General features: G+C 41.4%; 1 protein-coding gene across 3 annotated transcripts; it reads right to left on the bottom strand.

Moving 5' to 3' along the window:
- Positions 1 to 3120: 3120 nt before the first annotated feature.
- LOC124262104 (G2/M phase-specific E3 ubiquitin-protein ligase-like) lies at positions 3121 to 15742 on the bottom strand. Of its 3 annotated transcripts, none has more exons than XM_046696549.1 (9): positions 15506 to 15742; positions 12106 to 12434; positions 11129 to 11239; positions 9402 to 9582; positions 8091 to 8208; positions 7452 to 7669; positions 5635 to 5832; positions 4964 to 5132; positions 3121 to 3437 (listed from the first exon to the last, which is right to left on the bottom strand). In XM_046696549.1, the coding sequence occupies exons 2-9, from the start codon at positions 12402 to 12404 to the stop codon at positions 3133 to 3135; spliced, it is 1599 nt and encodes a 532-aa protein (XP_046552505.1). In that variant the 5' UTR covers positions 12405 to 12434; positions 15506 to 15742; the 3' UTR covers positions 3121 to 3132. The 3 variants fall into 3 exon arrangements, with proteins under 3 accessions (XP_046552505.1, XP_046552507.1, XP_046552508.1); XM_046696551.1 differs by lacking the exon at positions 15506 to 15742 and adding an exon at positions 15438 to 15489; XM_046696552.1 differs by lacking the exon at positions 11129 to 11239.
- Between the last annotated feature and the right edge of the window lie 5536 nt (positions 15743 to 21278).

The raw sequence follows: 21278 nt of genomic DNA, 5'->3' as shown, positions 1-21278 counted from the left end.
ACCCAATTTCACATCACCGTCCCTTCAGTACGAAGACCCATTATTAACCTTGATTGACCGTCCCATTAAATCGTATCTTACGTCCAGCATCATTTCTGGGAATCTTTCTAACCCGGAATCTTGAAAGATGAAGATAGGATGAATAAGTCCTTGTTAAGGATCAGTTTTCCATAATTTTTTGCTGCTACTGTTCAAATAACTTTTGAAAGAAAGTATACCAATTATTATTTCTGCAATCTTCTATTTTCATTTTATTTATCATGGTTATTGGTTTTGAATCATGGTTATTGGTTTTGGATCATGGTTATTGGTTTTGGATCACGTCATGGTTATTGGTTTTGGATCATGGTTATTGGTTTTGGTTATTGGTTTTGGATCATGGTTATTGGTTTTGGATCATGGTTATTGGTTTTGGATCATGTCATGGTTATTGGTTTTGGATCATGGTTATTGGTTTTGGATCATGGTTATTGGTTTTGGATCATGGTTATTGGTTTTGGATCATGGTTATTGGTTATGGATCATGGTTATTGGTTATGGATCATGGCTATTGGTTTTGGATCATGGTTATTGGTTTTGGATCATGGTTATTGGTTTTGGATCATGGTTATTGGTTTAGGTTATTGGTTTTGGATCATGGTTATTGGTTTGGATCATGGTTATTGGTTATGGATCATGGTTATTGGTTTTGTTCGATAGTCAGATGTGAAGGAATGTAACTGACATGAAAAAATCATAAGTATTGAAAGTTAAAAACAGGACAGTGTATTTAATGTCATCTTTTAACCACTGAAGTCTAGGTCGACTGAAAATGTCAACTTTTTAAGGCAATTATTTTCTCTTTACAGGCGTCATATTTATGGAATATTGCTAAAAGCAGCGTACAACCGTACTCACTCATTCATTTTCCATATTTAAAGATGTGAGAAAATATATCATTTCTGAATTTGTTTAGAGAAAAATGATGCCAAAATCACACAAAGAACAAATTCAAATAAGATCAATAAAGGTTTTAATCACACTTGTATACTAACAAAACAACAGTGCCACAGTGTCTCATTTGGACAGTTAGCAGTGAAAAATATCATAACATCATAACATCAAGGATAGCATAACAAAAGTTGTTGCCGGTCTCACGGGACAAAAATCTAATCATCAGAACAAAATATATCATCAGAATGAGAAGCAAGGATATATACTTCAGCTCCCTCTCTCTGGCAGTTTCAGGAGATAAGATGTATACAGTATCTACATTCAGTTTGAGTATTGAATAACTGTCAAAACAAGGTAAAAATATTAAAAACAAAGATATAAACATTCAACATAGTCATAAAAAGATTAAACAATTCCTGATCATAAGTCTCTGCCTAAGGTGATGGCACGATTCAGCGAGACGAATACCCAATTTCATTACATTATAAAAAAGGCAATGGTTCAATAATGGCCTTAAATAGCTTTTGATCAAAATGGATATTAAGACAATAGGAATCGAACCTCTGAAATTGGTTGGACAGTTATGTTAAGTTTCACTCTTTGGTGACAATGTTTTCGGCGGTCGCCGTACAACAGGCCGTGTGCATAAAACTCCATTAGCCCTAAGATGAGTAAATGTTGCATTGCTACTGGTAAAATTTGATAAAAATGTAAACGAATTAATGGGTATCGTTATCAAATAAACAAAAACATGTTGAGATTGCAGTCCAAGAAATAATGAGATGTCAATATACAATATTGAAGCTTAAATGTTAAGAATCGATCAATCTGTTTCTATCACAGGGAGGCGTTTCTGTTAAAAGCAGAGTCCACTGAACGTTTCCGATATCTGAGCAAGAACCACAAAACACTTTTTGAATGGAAATCTTCGTAGAAAGAACACATGGCTTCAAACACAGACACCTAAGGAAGGTGAAGGAAGGTACATATTCATCAGCATACAGAAACACGTTAGCTTGGGAGCAACTTTTGTGTCAAAGTTTAGTTCCTTCAAAAGTAGCTTATCCCAAAACTAGTGTACAAAGAAGGGATAGTGGTGTACCAAGAAGGGATAGTGGTGTACAATGTAGGGATAGTGGTGTACCAAGAAGGGATAGTGGTGTACCAAGAAGGGATAGTGGTGTACAATGTAGGGATAATGGTGTACCAAGAAGGGATAGTGGTGTACAAAGAAGGGATAGTGGTGTACAAAGAAAGGATAGTGGTGTACAAAGAAGGGATAGTGGTGTACAAAGAAGGGATAGTGGTGTACAAAGAAGGGATAGTGGTGTACAAAGAAGGGATAGTGGTGTACAAAGAAGTGATAGTCGTGTACAATGTAGGGATAGTGATGTACACAGTGAGGCTAATAGTATACAAAGTAGAAAAAGCTCTCTAACTGTGTGAGAGAAGAACCTATGAAATATGACTTGCATCAGACATATGTATGAGATGGGATCCCCGTCTGTGATTGGCTACTCTATGGTGAAGACCAAAGGTCAAATTACGACGGATTACGCCCGTATCCAAACTGGCTACTACAACTGTGACAGTGAGGCGAGTGACAAGCCACTTTTATACAACAAAGTGACCCTATCGACAACACGCGGAGGCATACAACCATAGAAGCAGGATAGTGAAATGAACGTTGTGCCACGTATGCACGTCCCACTGTAATAATAAGAAAAGACAACATATATGTCCATTTGAGTTAAGGGTGTACGAGATACGTAATACTTCATGCCTTCAAGATACGATTTATCTCACAACACGCTGTTCGCGTTTTGAAACAACTCGAATGATAAACCGTATGTGAGAGTCAGTTGTATAGGAATCTCTATTTGTGCAATATCTACCACAACAAATCTTTTAAATCAGTTTTCCATGAGAAAACTAAAGACGATAACAAGAAACCTAGGCGGTGGTAAACCGTATGTGAGAGTCAGTTGTATAGGAATCTCTATTTGTGCAATATCTACCACAACAAATCTTTTAAATCAGTTTTCCATGAGAAAACTAAAGACGATAACAAGAAACCTAGGCGGTGGTAAACCGTATGTGAGAGTCAGTTGTATAGGAATCTCTATTTGTGCAATATCTATCACAACAAATCTTTTAAATCAGTTTTCCATGAGAAAACTAAAGACGATAACAAGAAACCTAGGCGGTTGTAAAGTTTTCTCCGTTCATCATTGACGTCATCATCGCTTGACAAAAGCAATGGAACTCCAGCGAGTTCTGGTGCACCGTGATCAGGATCTGGTTACTGCATGTAGCGGCCGATGGCAGCCGCCAGGCGGCTCTGTTAAAGACAATGCTGGGTTTCGGCACGAACCCGCCAGCTGGTTCCCTACTACATCCAGTAACAAACGCTAGCAGTCTCCCTGGAGTTAATCTCCGCGCAAACTTGGTCTGACTTCGGGTCAAACGCTGGCTCTCCCTGAGCACATCACACAAGCTGCCATCTGGAAGATGAACACAATATGTAAATTTCGTCAGTTAATTAGACAACACCTGCATTGTCACAATGTTCGGATTGGACAGAATCACACTAAAAGTTACCAATTTCCTAATTCCGCACTCACCATATTCCCAATTCCGCACACCTACCTATTTCTTAATTCTGCAAACTTATCTATTTCCTAATTCCACACACCTACCTATTTCCTAATTCCGCATACTTAAGTTTAACAATTCCGCTTATCGCATTTACAATTCATCAAACTTATCCATTCAATATTTCTGCTTTTTTTAATTCCTCTATCTTATCAATTGATATTTCCGCAAACTTTCAGCTTTTATAATTCTACAAACCTTTTACATTCATAATTTAAACTTACCCCATTTAATATTTTCGATAACTTACAACTTATATTATTCCGCAGAGTTACCACTTAAATATTTCCGCAAATTCAAGCATAATTCCGCATAACTACCGAGATATTTTTGCTGAAATGTACCGCAATAAAGAGATGCAGCACTGTACCTTGAACTTCTCAAACACTGGGACTCTCGATAAAATATTCCGTATTTCGTTATTTAAATGATTCACCTTTCTGAGAAGCTGACGACATTATGTTTGCATTGTCTCATAGTTTTCGTTTTCAGTATGAAGTAATCGTTTAGAATTAGCCTTTGGAAGATGAACGATGTGACACATGTCATGGTATCCCGATTGTGTATATTTTATGCTCATGGTGTTGATCACTGGATTGTCGGGTCCAGACTTGATTATTTACAGACCGCCATCATATAGCTGGTATAGCTGAGTGAGGCGTTAAATATCAATCAAGCGATGTGAGTTAATAATTCCCGTAAAAGAAACAGTAGCTGTGAAATGTATGAACTCACGAAATTGTCCAAATCTATCAGCTTGGTCATTAATCCTACTGAGAGTTGATGTTATCCTGTATTTTGTTAACAATTTAAATAGAAGCCCCTTTGAAAGCTGATTTCATTAATGTTCTTCATGATGGTTACATCTATACATTAGGGAAATAAACTTTGTGTATTTTCAGACTTGCTGGAGTGTCTCAGATTTTGCATTCACACATTTCAAAGAGGCTGATGAAGACAATTATTATAACCATTATATATATCAGAAGTCGTGAATAGTCTTGATTTCTGATATCCAAGATATATTCGTACAAATGAGATATGGTTTGCATGCTTAAATATTTTGATCCATATAACATCGCTGATCTAAGGCAAAGGACATCTGAAATAGGCACCAAACGAGTGAGTGAGTATGGTTTTACGGCAATATTCCAACAATGGGTTTCACACATTTTACCCATGTGGGGAATCGGACCAAGGTGGCCATAGGACGCTTTACCATCAGGCTACTCCACCGCCCCGCACCTAACCAAGGACGAGTTAGTGAATTACAACTATTTCATTTGTCATAATAGTATAGGATTCACCAGTTTGTGCCAAGAGGTAAACCAAGCATTGGTTCTCTGGCACCCGTCTATGACTTCTATAATCTTACCTTCAGCTGCCTGCAGGAATCTGCTTAGGTTGTCAAGGATCTGTTGTTCGTCGCTATGGCAAGGCTCATCTGGTCTCAACAGATCCATAACCCTTTCGGCCGTGACCTCAACGTCCGATTTATACTCAAGCAAATCTCGTAACGTGTGTGTTCTGATGAGATCCAGAATCTGACAATATTAGAAACAGAAAATAAAATCTAGATCTACCATGATGTTTGATCACTTCGAGTGGGAGCACTTCGAGAGCAAGCTATATCACTCTAAGGCTCTGGAACAAATGGTGTGCCAATGTGGGAATCGAGCCCTATTGTTCGGAGTAACTGGCATAAACAACTCCGTCTACCCAATGACGACCCATTCGGAAGATGAAACACTTTTGCACTACTTTGTGCATGGAATTACGCGCACCGCATTAGAACTTCCGGGGAAAATAGTCCCATTGACAATACCACCAATCGTAACTACTCGCCTCTGCCCGTGACCAACAAGAAGGCTTGTCCGGAATAACATGAGCTGGTCACGAATGACAATACCACATGTTTGCTTACAATCACCTGAGGTCCACCCAGTTACTGCCTCTTAACTTGCAGTATTTGGTCGGGTCATGTACTCTTGTGGGTGATGTAATCTTTTCTGAAACTCTGATGCCTCTGAAGTAAGAGATACTCACCCCGCAGTGACGCAAGCCTTGAATCAGCTGGTCAAGCATTGGCTTGCTCTGCAGTATGACAAAATACTGGACACATCCTCTGAGGAACTCATCTCTACTGGCCATGGTAACATAAGAGGGGATACCGTCCAGGTCGAATCTCCAGTCAAACTCATCTAGAGCCTCCTGTAGCTCAGTCGTGTCGCGAGCTTCCGACACCTGGGACAAACACAAGAATGAGTTTAGTTTTACGCTGCTTTTAGCAATATTTCAGCATTATCACGGCGGGGGCATCATAAATGGGCTTCATACATTGTACCCATGTGGGGCATGGAACCCGGGTCTTCGGCGTGACGAGCAAAAGCTTTAACCGTTAGGCTACCCCACCGTCCCGACAAACACAAGCATACAATACTCGTAGTACTATTACTGGACTTGTCCTTGAGGCGTTTAAGAATTAATTTGTTAATCAAATTGTTCCAGAAAAAATTAAAGGAATATAAGCTGCCTCGATTATGTTTAAAGTTGTTGGTTGGACATGCTGGATGACCTGAACAATACAGCTGTTACAAAATATGTTTATGTATATAAATATGTATATCTAATATACTCTGTGTTAGTGTTGACCTGTTCTATGTTAGTGTTGACCTGTTCTATGTTAGTGTTGACCTGTTCTATGTTAGTGTTGACCTGTTCTGTGTTAGTGTTGACCTGTTCTGTGTAAGTGTTGACCTGGTCTGTGTTAGTGTTGACCTGTTCTATGTTAGTGTTGACATGTTCTATATTAGTGTTGACCTGTTCTATGTTAGTGTTGACCTGTTCTGTGTTAGTGTTGACCTGGTCTGTGTTAGTGTTGACTTGTTCTATGTAAGTGTTGACCTGTTCTGTGTTAGTGTTGACCTGGTTTGTGTTAGTGTTGGCCTGTTCCATGTTAGTATTGACCTGTTCTGTGTTAGTGTTGACCTGTTCTATGTTAGTGTTGACCTGTTCTGTGTTAGTGTTGACCTGTTCTATGTTAATGTTGACCTGTTCTATGTTAGTGTTGACCTGTTCTGTGTTAGTGTTGACCTGTTCTGCGTTAGTGTTGACCAGTTCTATGTTAGTATTGACCTGTTCCATGTTAGTGTTGACCTGTCCTGTGTTAGTGTTGACCTGTTCTGTGTTAGTGTTGACCTGTTCTGTGTTAGTGTTGACCTGTTCTATGTTAGTGCTGACCTGTTCCATGTTAGTGTTCACCTGTTCTGTGTAAGTGTTGACTTGTTCTATGTTAGTGTTGACTTGTTCTGTGTAAGTGTTGACCTGTTCTATGTTAGTGTTGACCTGTTCTGTGTTAGTGTTGACCAGTTCTATGTTAGTGTTGACCTGTTCTATGTCAGTGTTGCCCTGTTCTATGTTAGTGTTGACTTGTTCTATATCAGTGTTGACCTGTTCTATGTCAGTGTTGACCTGTTCTATGTTAATGTTGACCTGTTCTATGTCAGTGTTGCCCTGTTCTATGTTAGTGTTGACTTGTTCTATATCAGTGTTGACCTGTTCTATGTCAGTGTTGACCTGTTCTATGTCAGTGTTGACCTGTTCTGTGTTAGTGTTGACTTGGTCTATGTTAGTATTGACCTTTTCCATGTCAGTGTTGACCTGTTCTATTAAAGAAACCGTAGTTGGATGTGGCTTAGGTGATCTAAATACTAGTCATTTTATGTGTTATATTTGTCATCATTTCTTTTTTATTGGCATGAAATTATTACATTCTGTTTCGCGTATTTTATGTATTTATAGACATCGTGAATGCCAAAGCGATCGAAATATTAGACAATGGAAACACTTATGTAATTATATACCTTTTTTAAAGATTCTCTCTTCCGTGTGTCGGGCACATAATCCACAGACGGCATCTCATCTTTATCCAGTATAGCATCAACGACAGGAGGAGCAAATATGGCGGGAGGTTGTCCACCTTGAGCAATTATGGTGGCCAGCATGACCCCTATGACCCGGAAGTGCCTCTTTAAATAGGCAGATATGTTGGGTCGAATCAGAAATCCTTGGTTTTCGTCGCCTGTTAGAATATACAAAATATATGAGAACGAGTGAGAGTAGTTTTACGCCGCTTTCTTTGATATGACGGCATTTACACGCTGAGTGTCACGAGACAGGTATTTCAACCGTAATACCCATTTCGTATGACGACAAAACCTTCCAACCAAAGGCCACCTGCAAGTCATTCATACTTAGGACACCCGTAAAGATGCGAGTTAGACTTGGTCTTCAGAAACCCATCCTTGTTGTAAGAGGCGACAAACAAGGTCGGGTGGTCAGACTCGCGGACCATGTCATCGTATCCGAATTGCGTAGATCTATGTTGATCACCGGATTGTCTGGTCCATAGTTGGATTGTTTATAGGCCGCCGCAATATAGCTGAAATACTGCTCAGTGCTGCGTTAAACATCAAACCAACCAAATCATACTGAGTACTGACCGCGAAGCACCCCGCTGTCGGCGACGATGGACTCCAGGAGCAGACGTAGATACTCTCGACGTGGTCCCCCTGTGTCGACGCCTACCTCAAGTCTGCCAGCGGAATCAGTGAAAGTCACCTACCATTAGAGGAATACAATAAGGTTGACTTTGCAGGTTAAGAGAGAGAGAGAGAGAGAGAGAGAGAGAGAGAGAGAGAGAGAGAGAGAGAGAGAGAGAGAGAGAGAGAGAGAGAGAGAGAGAGAGAGAGAGAGAGAGAGAGAGAGAGAGAGAGAGAGAGAGAGAGAGAGAGAGAGAGAGAGAGAGAGAGAGAGAGAGAGAGAGAGAGAGAGAGAGAGAGAGAGAGAGAGAGAGAGAAGAGAGAGAGAGAGAGAGAGAGAGAGAGAGAGAGAGAGAGAGAGAGAGAGAGAGAGAGAGAGAGAGAGAGAGAGAGAGAGAGAGAGAGAGAGAGAGAGAGAGAGAGAGAGAGAGAGAGAGAGAGAGAGAGAGAGAGAGAGAGAGAGAGAGAGAGAGAGAGAGAGAGAGAGAGAGAGAGAGAGAGAGAGAGAGAGAGTATATTCCATATATTCCAGCAATATCACGGCGGGGCGACACCAGCAGACATGAGCTTCACACACTGTGAACCCGGGTCTTCGGCGTGATGTGATTTCTTTATTTATTACTGCGGAGTCACTGGAGGACACTTACTTAGACAGACAAGCTGTCAATACCAGAGTGAGTGAGTTTAATTTTACAACTAATTTCCACCAGCAACAGCGTCAACAGTAATGACAAAAGTCGCCCGTGAAGATTGGAATTGGTCTTCAGCAACCCATGCTTGTCGTAAAAAGAGGCTAACGGGATCGGGTGGTCAGGGTCGCTGACTTGGTTGTCACATGTCATCGTATGCCAGTTGCGTAGATTGATGCTCATGACGTTGATCACTAGGTGTAGCGTTTAAGAACAAACAATTGTGAGTTGGGTTTAAAGCCACCTGTCATCGTATCCCAGTTGCGTAAATTGATGTTTATGGCGTTGATCACTGGGTTGTCTGGTCTAGACTCGATTACTTATAGACCATCGCCATAAAGCTGGAATATTGCTGAGTGCGGCGTTAAAGAAAAAAAAAAGGTGAGCTGGTTTAAAGCCACCTTTAAGTTTTTCAGTTATATCTGGGTCTGTACGGTAGCATAATTGTTCAAATGATGTCAAAGATCAGAGTTCGATTCCTTTCATGGGTAAATTTGTGAAGCCTTTTTCTGCTGCGTCATTTCTGAAAGCATTCACTGCAACAATCACCATCTGGACATGTAAAATATCGATCTGTTCATACCATTAACTGTTTAGCCGTCTTTGATACACAAACATCCTTGAAGAAGGCCATGCTGCTGGACCAGATGTTGTTCCTGTTGACGGAGATCCGGCTAGCTCCAAAAAACTCCATACATCGACTTAGATGCTCCCGTACAAGGCGTTGTGAACCAGTAGGTACCGCATTGATATCCGGTTCATTTCTGTAGCAACGAAATGTTTATATCTTGTTATCAAGAAAGGAGCCCACTTTTCTAACGGAAAAAGGTAACTGTGTATATCATAAAATTGCATTGAATATAAGTTATTTGAAAAGTTATAAAAATGACCTATATAAACATGTAGCAAAGCACCTTCAGGCGCGAACAAGCCAATTTTTTCGTGTAAGCCCGATAGGTTGCAAAACTTTATATTTTGATAGTATGGAGGGCTTGCCCAACTTTCATGCTTATCTTTAGCAAACATCATGTGCAAGCCTGGGCTGTTTATTATAATGGTAGCTACGCCCCTGACTTTGCATGAAATTGGAAGTCGCGCGTGGCTCGTGCACTTTGTGCACAATGACACCTGCAGTTTACACATCTAATACTGAAAATTATAAAGAAAGAAGACAACTATTTATAGATTATATAGATAGCTTCGGTAGCCGTAATCATGTGCTACACCATGTAAACATATTGACGTGACACTACACAACTTGAGTACAAGTTACGGGACAGACGATCTGAAATCGTCTACATGCAGTGCATTTCCATGCTCGAAGGCCACGTGTTGTGCCACAAATCGTTATTGCCAACATATGGTGAAACTTGGGCAATCATTGTTGGTCAGGTTTCGTGTTTCTCCGATTCACTCTGCACTATCTTAGTTGGCGTCGTTGAATCTGACGATGCCGAGATGAACGTCCAGCCATTGTCAGAATGAGGCTTCATGCCAGGTTGGGTGTCGGATCCGGCATGTGTGGTGTTGTTATGCCTGAAGGAACTCCCAACATAATATTCAAGGACAGGTCGATAGAGAGGACAAATACAGGACAAATACAGACATCCTTCACAGTCCTGCTTACATGGCTTATTTAAAGGCAGGTGTTTCTTATTGATAAGGCAATTGTCTCCTTTTTGAAGGTAAGTGTCTCCTATTTGATGATGGCAAGTGTCTCATATTTGATGGCAAGCGTGTCCTATTTGATGGCAAGTGTCTCTTATTAGTTGACAAGTGTCTCCTATTTGAAGGCAAGTGTCTCCTATTTGATGATGGCAAGTGTCTCATATTTGATAGTAAGTGTCTCTTATTAGTTGGCAAGTGTCTCCTATTTGAAGGCAAGTGTCTCTCATTGGAAAGCAGACCGCTCCTATTTGAGGGCAAGTGTTTCCTATTTGAAGGCAATTGTTTCTTATTTTAAGGCAAGTGTCTCTTATTAAAGTTGCAATTCAATAAAGGTCAGCTCCAGTCATATTATTAGTCGCTTTTATCTTTGCACTGACTCTGTTCTGGTCCCTATGCCGTTCAATTTTTCGTACTTGTGAAGACCCGGGTTAGAAAAGGTCTTCAGCAACTAACGGGTGAGTAACGGGATCGGGTGGTCAGACTCACTGACTATGTTGACACATGTCATCGTATCCCAACTGATCGATGCCGTGGATCACTTGATTGTCTGGTTCAGACTCGATTATTTATAGCTGGAATATTGCTGAGTGCGGCGTTAAACAACAAACAAAACAGTGTTTCTGTGGATGAGAATACACTGACCTCAATGGCCTTCCAAGATCTGCCTCCTCTGGGTTCCGACTTGCAGCAATAGCAACAGCAAGAGCATCCTCATCACTGAGACTACCGTTGTAACTGTTGCGACCTCGCCAACTTCCGTAACACAAATATCACCTTCAATTTCATCCTCCCCCAAGAGGTGTCAACTAAATATAGGAAATCATCACTTATTGTGAATTACTGAATTTTATAAAGACTCTTCAATAATTCTTAAAAAACCCCAGAACTTTTGAAATCGTTCTAAAAGTAACAGCTCGAATAAGTGAGTGAATTGAGTATTACACACCCTTGAACAGTATTAAAGCTTAGTGTTGGAGAAACGCTAAATGTAATGCATGCTTCACGTGTTTAATTACCACTTAAGGGAAAACCACAAGCATGGGTATAGCACTGACAAAAGTATAGAGATGATGGATGCGACCCACGATTCAAAGCCAAGATGACCGGTTCCTGGCGTGCCAAAGGGACGCAACCCTTAACAACTAATTGGGGCGCCGTAGACAACTGGAACATCCATGCTAACCAGATGATTTAGAAAGTTGTGTTTATACGACTTCATTTTTGTAAGTTTTTGGTTGGCTAACCTTTAAGTATTTTTTTTTCCACATTTTATTTTATTCACATCAACTTTAAAGTATTGGGTAGAATGTGTCAGAAAAAAGATGTAAAAGGTTGTCAAGAACTGTTTTCGTATATTACAACACAACCAAGTCGTTAACCCATGCTAATTGTCCTAGGAGATCAGTACATTCTCGTCATAAAAGCGCTCTTTTGCTTTTGCTAGCAGCACATGAGTGGAACTGATTTGCTCTTGATATTAAATCTTCAGTAAAATTTTAAGGTCCCTTTGGGTGAAATCCATCAGGGAGGCAGCTCCGACAGGTTATTTGCCTAAGGCTATTGCGACACGCGACCAGAATAACTCATGAAGGCGATGCTTGTTTACACATAAAACTTACTGTTGGGCAGGTGTCGGTCCCTCTGTGTTGGAGGAAGGGGGCGTAGGGGGTGGTGTCAGACTATGTACAGGTGGTGCAGTAGGGGGTGTTGTATCCTGTTGGTCAGTTCGACCACGACATACGTTGTGATTTGCGAGGTTCACAAAATCTCGGCCACAATCAGGACACACTTGCCTTAGGACCACAGAAGGTTTATGTGCATGTTTCCCTGAACCTCGGCTATGGCAGATTTTGTGGTTTGATACGTCCTTGAAAGTCCCACCACAATCTGGACACACTTGCTTCTCCACAAAGATCATGATGCGCGTTGCTCTTGGTTATCCTGACCACTGTAAAGTAAACAAGCTATATATACCCACTGTGTTCTCATTGTCAATCACCGAGTATGATTCAGTTCGGTAAAAAAGGCGTTATCAAAGTCCTGCTAGGCACATTTGATTATATATAATACTGAACCGCATAAAAACCGCAAGTTTTTCAAAATGAATAAATATTCGACAGAACATTGTTAAATGTTATAGTGTAACTACATATTGGTTACCTTTGTTGTGAAAAAACAGTTTGTTAGTGTTCAGGTTCTGTTTGTGATTTCTCTTGGATATTGCACATCGCCAAAACGCAGCAATCGAATTGGCCGTGGGATGTGGTTGCAGAATTTTTTCATGAAAATCATGATGCGCATTATGTCACGGACACATAGGGGTATAAAAATGCCCTCAAATCAGTTTGAAATCTCTCCCGACAAACGCCCACCAAGAATGCCAAGGTTAACGACTCAACAGAGGGAACAAGCCATCGGCCGTCTTGAAGCTGGACAGAGTGTTGCAGATGTTGCAAATGCATTCCATGTGCACATAACGACCATTTACCGTCTTCAGGAACGTTTTGCAGCTACACAGACCACAGCTGACCGCCAACGTCCTGGACGTCCCAGAATCACAACACCACGGCAAGATCGACACATTCAACGTTCGCACATCGGGGATCGATTCTTATCTGCCAACGAGACTGCCCGACAGACTATTGCACGTCACAACCGAGCAATAAGCGGAGATACAGTTCGGCGCAGACTCAGAGCAGTCCACCTCCGTTGTCGTCGTCCAGCTCGACGTCCTATCCTCACACCGAGACATCGTCAGAATCGTCTGCAGTGGGCTACGTTGCATCGAAACTGGCGTCAACAACAGTGGAGACTGGTATTGTTCTCTGATGAAAGTCGGTTTTGCATTTATCATGCTGACCGCCGAGTTTAAATATGGCGAAGACGAGGTGAACGCTTTGCTGTCGAATGTGTAATGGAAGATGATGCATGGGGAGGTCCGAGCGTTATGGTATGGGCAGCGAAAGGCCTGAATCAGAGATTAGGGCCAGTATTCTTCCAGAATATTGAGCCAGGTCGGGGAAATGGAGTCACTGCCCAACGTTATATCGACCAGATCCTCCGACCCCAGGTTGTGCCATTTTGCGTCCGACACAAGCAACACATTTACCAGCAAGATTATGCCAGGCCCCACACTGTTAGAGTCACGCAGGCATTTTTCCAGCAGCATAACATCCGACTACTGCCATGGCCTGCTGTCAGTCCCGATTTAAACCTGATCGAACATTTTTGGGACGAGCTGCAGAGACGACTGAATGAAGTCCAACCACGTCCGACAACTGCAGCAGAACTCCAGGCAGCCATCATCCGGACATGTGCGGCAATCCCTAGGGCCTTTGTCAACCGTCTGATTCACTCCATGTTCAGGCAGTGCACAGCTGTAGTGAATGCACGAGGTGGACATACGCGCTACTGACTTGTTGGATCAATTTCGATTTTGTCTTGAATGCAAAGTAAACCAACAATGTTTCCATGCATTGGCTGACATGTCCCGATCATCATGCAATAATTGTTATTATGTACCTGTGTTCATGCATTATCTGTCAAAAGTAAAGTTTTTCTCAATCTGGATTTTGACTTGCGTTTCTTTTGCGGTTCAGTATCCCTAATATGTTACACTATACGTCAACACACGTGGGTAAGATGTTTATTGGAAATGTCGTTCTTTTAAAAATGTACGTTTGGGGCATTTTTCACTAAGAGATGTAAACGTAGAAAACCTGTACGTACTTGCTTATACTTGTAGGAATTAATACCACCTCATACAGATCACCGTGGACACAATGTGTTTTTGTAGGAATGATTACCACCTCAAACAGATCACCGTGGACACAATGTGTACTTGTAGGAATTAATACCACCTCATACAGATCACCGTGGACACAATGTGTACCTGTAGGAATTAGTACTACCTCATACAGATCACCGTGGACACAATGTGCACTTGTAGGAATTATTACTACCTCATACAGATCACCGTGGACACAATGTGTACCTATAGGAATTAGTACTACCTCATACAGATTACTGTGGACACAGTGTGAACCTGTAGGAGTTAATACTACCTCGTACAGATCACTTTGGACACAATATGAACCTGTAGGAATTAGTACTACCTCATATAGCTCACTGTGGACACAGTGTGAACCTGTAGGAATTAGTACTACCTCGCACAGATCATTCTGGACACAATATGAACCTGTAGGAATTAGTACTACCTCATATAGCTCACTGTGGACACAGTGTGAACCTGTAGGAATTAGTACTACCTCGCACAGATCACTGTGGACGCAGTGTGAACCTGTAGGAATTAGTACTACCTCGCACAGATCATTCTGGACACAATATGAACCTGTAGGAATTAGTGCTACCTGAGAGAGATCACTGTGGACACAGTGTGAACATAAAGGAATTAGTACTACCTCATACAGATCATTGTGGACACAATGTGAACCTGTAGGAATTAGTACTACCTCGCACAGATCATTGTGGACACAATGTGAACCTGTAAGAATTAGTACTACCTCATACAGATCACTGTGGACACAGTGTGAACATAAAGGAATTAGTACTACCTCATACAGATCACCGTGGACACAATGTGAACCTGTAGGAATTAGTACTACCTCATACAGATCACTGTGGACACAGTGTGACCTGTAGGAATTAGTACTACCTCATACAGATCATTGTGGACACAATGTGTACTTGTAGGAATTAGTACTACCTCATACAGATCACTGTGGACACAGTGTGAACCTGTAGCAATTAGTACTACCTCGCACAGATCCATCTGGACACAATATGAACCTGTAGGAATTAGTACTACCTGAGAGAGATCACTGTGGACACAATTTGAACCTGTAGCAATTCGCACAATTCACACCAACCAACCAACAAACGAAGAGAATAGAAAGAACGAACGAGCGAAGGAACAGCAGCAAGATCTTACCTTGCGTCTCGGAACGTCCGCTTTCAATGAATTCCAGGAACAGCAATCTATATTTCCCAGAAATTTACCTGTGCATAGCCCGCGCCCTCCATCTTCTTGTCGATTTATTATCATCGATCCGTGGTTGACACGCCAGGAGCCTATGATGAATCTCTTGGTTGTCTCTGTGTGTGTCATCGCCATACCCACCCTTATATATTCCGTGATGTAACTGAACTAATATGGTTACGTTGCATAATGAAGAAAACGTCGTGTCGATGGTTACAGGCCGGGAGAGCCACATTTCCGAAACAGATAGCCTAAATTGATGTGGCTATCCCGGCAATAGTTACGGTTGCGTGAACATGGGATGTGGCTCTCCCGACTATGCTGTCAAAACATGCTTAGTGATTCAAACACGTTACCGTATCTAACAAAACAAGACATGTTTCCTCATAATTTTATTCAGATAACAACAGGTTTGGTTTCAATAACTAGCACAATATAATATACTAATAGGTATATTAGATATAATAATAATAATAATAATAATATCACAAAACAATGATAAATCTTTATCTGCAAAACATGATAATAATGATAATGGTTTAGTTTGTTGCTATGTGTAAAAACAGATAAAATGGCGTAAGGTCACAGAACATTCTATTTCACACACCCTACTGCACATGAAGGAGGTCGCCCACATGATCCGTATACTCCATGTCACTCAGGTGTTGGTTCAGAAGGTTGGTCTTCAGTGATACAATACGAGCGTCAATGGTTCTGTATTTCTTTCTTCGTTAAGGTAGTCTCAGGACAGCAACCTCTGTGAGAGACTGCCCACGCTGAAATAGCTTTACTATCTCGTAAATGTTAGGGTGACACTTCTGGACAAGTCTCTGTACCTTATTGTACCATCCTTTAGGTTATTGTTAGATTAATCAGTTAGATTAATTTTAATCTAGGGACAGTCTTTTACCGGTATTGCTATGTCATTGAACTGTTCATCTTAAATTCTTTAAATTAGCTGCCGGTCTTAGATAAAACACCCTGAACTTTATGGTGTATGGAGAACTTGGAAGACAACCTATTCAACCAACTAGTGAAATGAATAATTCATCTAAAGGACAATATTATAAGATTTTTAAAAATTCACCTTCACTCGACAAAGACTTACTGCTATCTGAAAATAGCATGGGGACACTCTTTTACCGGTTACGGTAATCCATTAATTAATTAATCTATTGGAAATGTGGCTTGTCCGGCTACAGCCATGTAATTGAAACGTGGCCTTCCCGGCAATAGTCATTTTTGAAATGTGGCTTTCCCGGCTTGTCACCGTGTCGATGACTGTTCTTCTCCCTACTTTAAGCATAACTATACGTTTACCAATCCTTAAGTGACTAAGCATTCGTCTATTTTCTTTTCAATGTCTCCTTAACATGAGTGGCTCTTATGCCACTGAACTATTTAACATTCAATATAATTCTAGTTTTGAGTAACTCGGCGCCTCAAAATAACTTGTTTGAGTACAACACTCTTTAACCAAAGAATTCATCTTAGAATCATTCCATCTTTAAATCACCTTGAGATTCCCAAACAAAACCATAAATAAACGAAGATACCATACACTAGATATTTGAAGAACGTCATGTTCTCACGACTGCATCTCATTTAGCTAACATTAAGTTAAGCTTCTGATAAAATACTTGGTATTGTTCACATTTAGATAATTGCAGTACGTGTGTGATGATAGGCCACAAAGCTTCATGTCTTCGATGCTTTTGATGGCTCATTTCAAATGACACCACGTGAACCCGTGATTGTCCGGGATAGAATAGGTCTTCAGTAACCCATGGCAACTAACGGCATCGTGTAGTCTTGGTTGACACATGTCATCGTATCTGACTTCGTAGATGGATGCTTACGCTGTTGATCACTGGATTGTCCGGTCCAGACTCGATTATTTACAGACCCTCGCCATATATGAAGCGTGAATATTGCTGAGGGCGGCAATAAACAAAAAAACCAAACAACACATACCACTATTCAGCTTACTACCTCATACAGATCATCAGACAATGTACATGTAGAATTAGTACTACCTCATACAGATCACTTTGACATTAACTGTGAACTTGTAGGAATAGTAGTACTTCCACAGATCACTGTGGGACACAGTGTGAACCTGCTAGGAATTAATACCACTCATACAGATCATTAGGACACGATGTGTACCCAGGAATTAGTACTACCTCATACAGATCATCAGGGACACAATAATGTACATGTAGAATTAGTACTACTTCCTAAAGATCACTGTGACAGTGTGAACCTTGTGGTGGGACTAGTACTACCTCACAGATCACTGAGGGACAATGTGTTTTGTAGGAATTGCCACACTTACATGATCACTGTGGACAATGTGTACTTGTAGCAATTTATACCACCTCATACAGATCAACAATGTGATTACAATGTGTACCAGGAATTATACTACCTCATACAGATCACCGTGGACACAATGTACCTGTAGGAATTATTACTACTCACAGATTACCGTGGACACAATGTGCACTTGTAGGAATTATTACTACCACAGATCACTGTGGACAATAATGTGTACTCATTAGGAATTATACTACCAGATCACTTTGGACCAAATGAACCTGTAGGAATTAGTACTACCTGACAGATCAATGTGGAGACAGTGTGAACGTGTTTAAAAATCCTTAGTACTACTTCATCGAGATCAATGACACACTGTTCAATCTGTAGTAGTGGTCGAATACTACCTGATACAGATCACTGTGATCATCAATGCACATTGCAGGAATTAGCTCACCAGACACTGTGATCACGAACCTATAAGACCCAGCACCACTCCTCATTGATAAAGATCACCGTGACACAGTGTGAACACGTAGGAATTCATCACCACCTCATTAAGATCACTTATCACCAATGAACACGCAACGAATACCACCACAAGATCACCGTGACACACCGTGAACCCCATAACAGCACCACCTCATACAGACTGGCACTGTGATCACGATTGTGCAACCCAGGAATCAGGGCACCACCATCACAGACCTTCGTGATCAATAACCGTGCACCTCTTGAATGAACTAGGCGACCACCCCAACAGACTGGTCAGGACAACAATGCACCGTATGAACTAGTACCACCACACAGATCACTCAGGGATCATGAACTCCGCAGGAGCAGGCACTCCCAAGATCAATTTCGAACATCACGAACACGGAAACTAGCACCACCACACAAGATTCCACCAGGATCATCAATGAACCCGGTATCAGCACCACCTCACACAAGATCCACCGTGATCACCTAAAACCTGCAGAACTAGCACGTCAAGACTCCAATGTGATCAACAATGCACCCTGCAGGAACTAGCACCACCCCACACAAGATCAATTTCAACACCTAAAACACGGTGAACTAGCACCACCCCCAACAAGACCAATCGCATCGGCGAACCCGCAGAACACTACCCCACAAGATCCACCGTGAATGCACCTGTAGGAATTCAGTACCACCACAGATCACTGTGATCACGTTAACCCGTAGGAATTCACTACCTCATACAGATCACCACTTGGACAATGTGAACATGTAGGAATAGTAGTACCCTCCCACAGATCAGGGACACAGTGCGAACCTGTAGGGAACTAATACCACCTCATACAGATCATTGTGGACACGATGTGTACCGTAGGAATTAGTACCACCCCACAGATCACCGTGGACACAATGTGCACATGCAGGAATTAGTACCATCTCTAAAGATCACTTTGGTCAGTGTGAACCTGATAGGAATTAGCACTTCTCATACAGATCACTCAGCACACAATGAACCCAGGAATTAATACTCACCCGATACGATTCCACTGCATAATGTACATGAGGAATTAGTACTACCTCATACAGATCACTGTGGACACAATGAGAACCCGTAGAATTAGAGCACACCGCACAGATCACTATGGACAATGTGAAGATGTAGAATTAGTACTACCTCTGATACAGATCAACAGGACAATAACGTGAATATGCAGGAATTCAGTACCACTGCACAGATCACCGTGACACAATGAGAACCCGCAGGAATTAGTACTACCTCGCAAACATCACTGTGGACACACAGTGTGAACTCAGGAATTAGGTACTCACCTCGCACAGATCATTCTGGGACACACATGAACCTGTAGGAATTAGTACTACCTGAGAAAGATCACTGTGGACACAGTGTGAACCTGTTAGAATTAGTTCACCATACAGATGACTCGGTGAGGTGTTCAATATGAATTAGTACTACCTCACACAGATTATCAGGACACAATGAACACGTAGGAATTAATACTACCTGATACAGATCACTGTAGGAGACAGTGTGCACGTAGAATTAGTACTACCGATAGAGATCATCAGGAGACAGTGAACGTTTAAAAATCCTAGTACTACTGTCGAGATCAATGTGACACACTGTGCACCTGTAGGACGAATACTACCCGATACAGATCACTGTGGGACAATGTGCACACGTAGGAATTAGTACTACCTCAAATAGACACTGTGGACACAATGTGAACCCCAGGGAAATAGTACTACCTCACACAGATCACTGTGGACACACGGTAATTGAAGGAATTAGCACTAATTGCACAGATCACGGTGATAATGCATTCAGAACGAACACCACAGATCACAGTGTGAACTCAGAATAAGTACCACCCATACAGATCACTGTGATCAATAATGTGAACCCTAGAAAATAGTACTACTCATACAGATAACTGTAGACAATGAAACTCAGGAATTAGTACTACTCATAGACTACTGTGCGGACACAATGTGATAGAATTAGTACTACCATACAGATCACTTGGACACAATGTGAAATATATAGGAATATACACTGCACAGATCATTGTGGGACACAGTGTGAACTCTAGAATGAATACTACCTTACAGATCATCAGGGACATACAATGTACTCTAGGATAGTACTACTCATAGATCATCAGGGACACAATGAGAACTCCGTAGGAATTAGTACTACTCGCATGATCACTATGGACAATGTGGAATATATAGGAATGATATACCACCGCACAGATAATCAGGGACACAGAACCTTGTAGGACCAATACTACTCACAGATCACTCAGGGATCAATGTACCTGTAGGAATTAGGTACTACCTCACAAGAGATCACTCAGGACGCAATGAGAACCCGTAGAATTAGTAATTACCGTAACAGATCACAATGGACACAATGTGAAGATGTAGGAATTAATTACTCATACAGATCACTGTGACAATGAACATGTAGAATTAGTACTACCCTCACAATAAGACCACGGACACAATGAATGCAGAATTAGTACCACCACACAGATCAATTTATCAATGCGCACCCGTAGGAACTAGTACCACCAGAGATCACTTCTATCAATGCAAACATGAAATAATTCCAATAAGATCACCGCATCACAGCAAACCCGTAGGAATTAACACCACAATAAGAATTAATAGTGAATGCGCACTCAGGAATTCAGTACCACCCTCACACAGATCACCGTATCAATGTACAATAGAATTAGTACCACCTCAAAGATTCACTGCATCATTGGCGTGAACCTGCAGGAATTCAGGGTACAACCTTCACACGATCACTCTACACGGCAACCCGCAATCAATACCCCACAGATCACCGTGACAATGGTACCAGGAACTAGCAAATCATGACCACCGCGACAACGGTTAAACCCGTATGAACCAGTACCACCGCACAGATCACCATGACGTGAAGACAGAAACTAGCACTCACCTCAC

This window comes from Haliotis rubra, unplaced genomic scaffold (assembly GCF_003918875.1).
Source record: "Haliotis rubra isolate DU_JTF1 unplaced genomic scaffold, ASM391887v1 Scf820, whole genome shotgun sequence".
Lineage (NCBI taxonomy): Eukaryota > Metazoa > Mollusca > Gastropoda > Lepetellida > Haliotidae > Haliotis > Haliotis rubra.
The sequence above is the reverse complement of the archived record's forward strand: the minus strand, read 5'-3'. Positions and strand labels throughout refer to the sequence as shown.

Excerpts from the sequence above, each read along its gene's own strand:
- LOC124262104 (XM_046696549.1), bottom strand. The coding sequence starts at position 12,404 with ATGATCTTTGTGGAGAAGCAAGTGTGTCCAGATTGTGGTGGGACTTTC. Across the intron at positions 9,583-11,128 it reads GATCTTGGAAGGCCATTGAG|AAATGAACCGGATATCAATG; the intron begins GTCAGTGTATTC and ends TCGTTGCTACAG. Across the intron at positions 8,209-9,401 it reads AGACGGCTAAACAGTTAATG|GTGACTTTCACTGATTCCGC; the intron begins GTATGAACAGAT and ends CTCTAATGGTAG.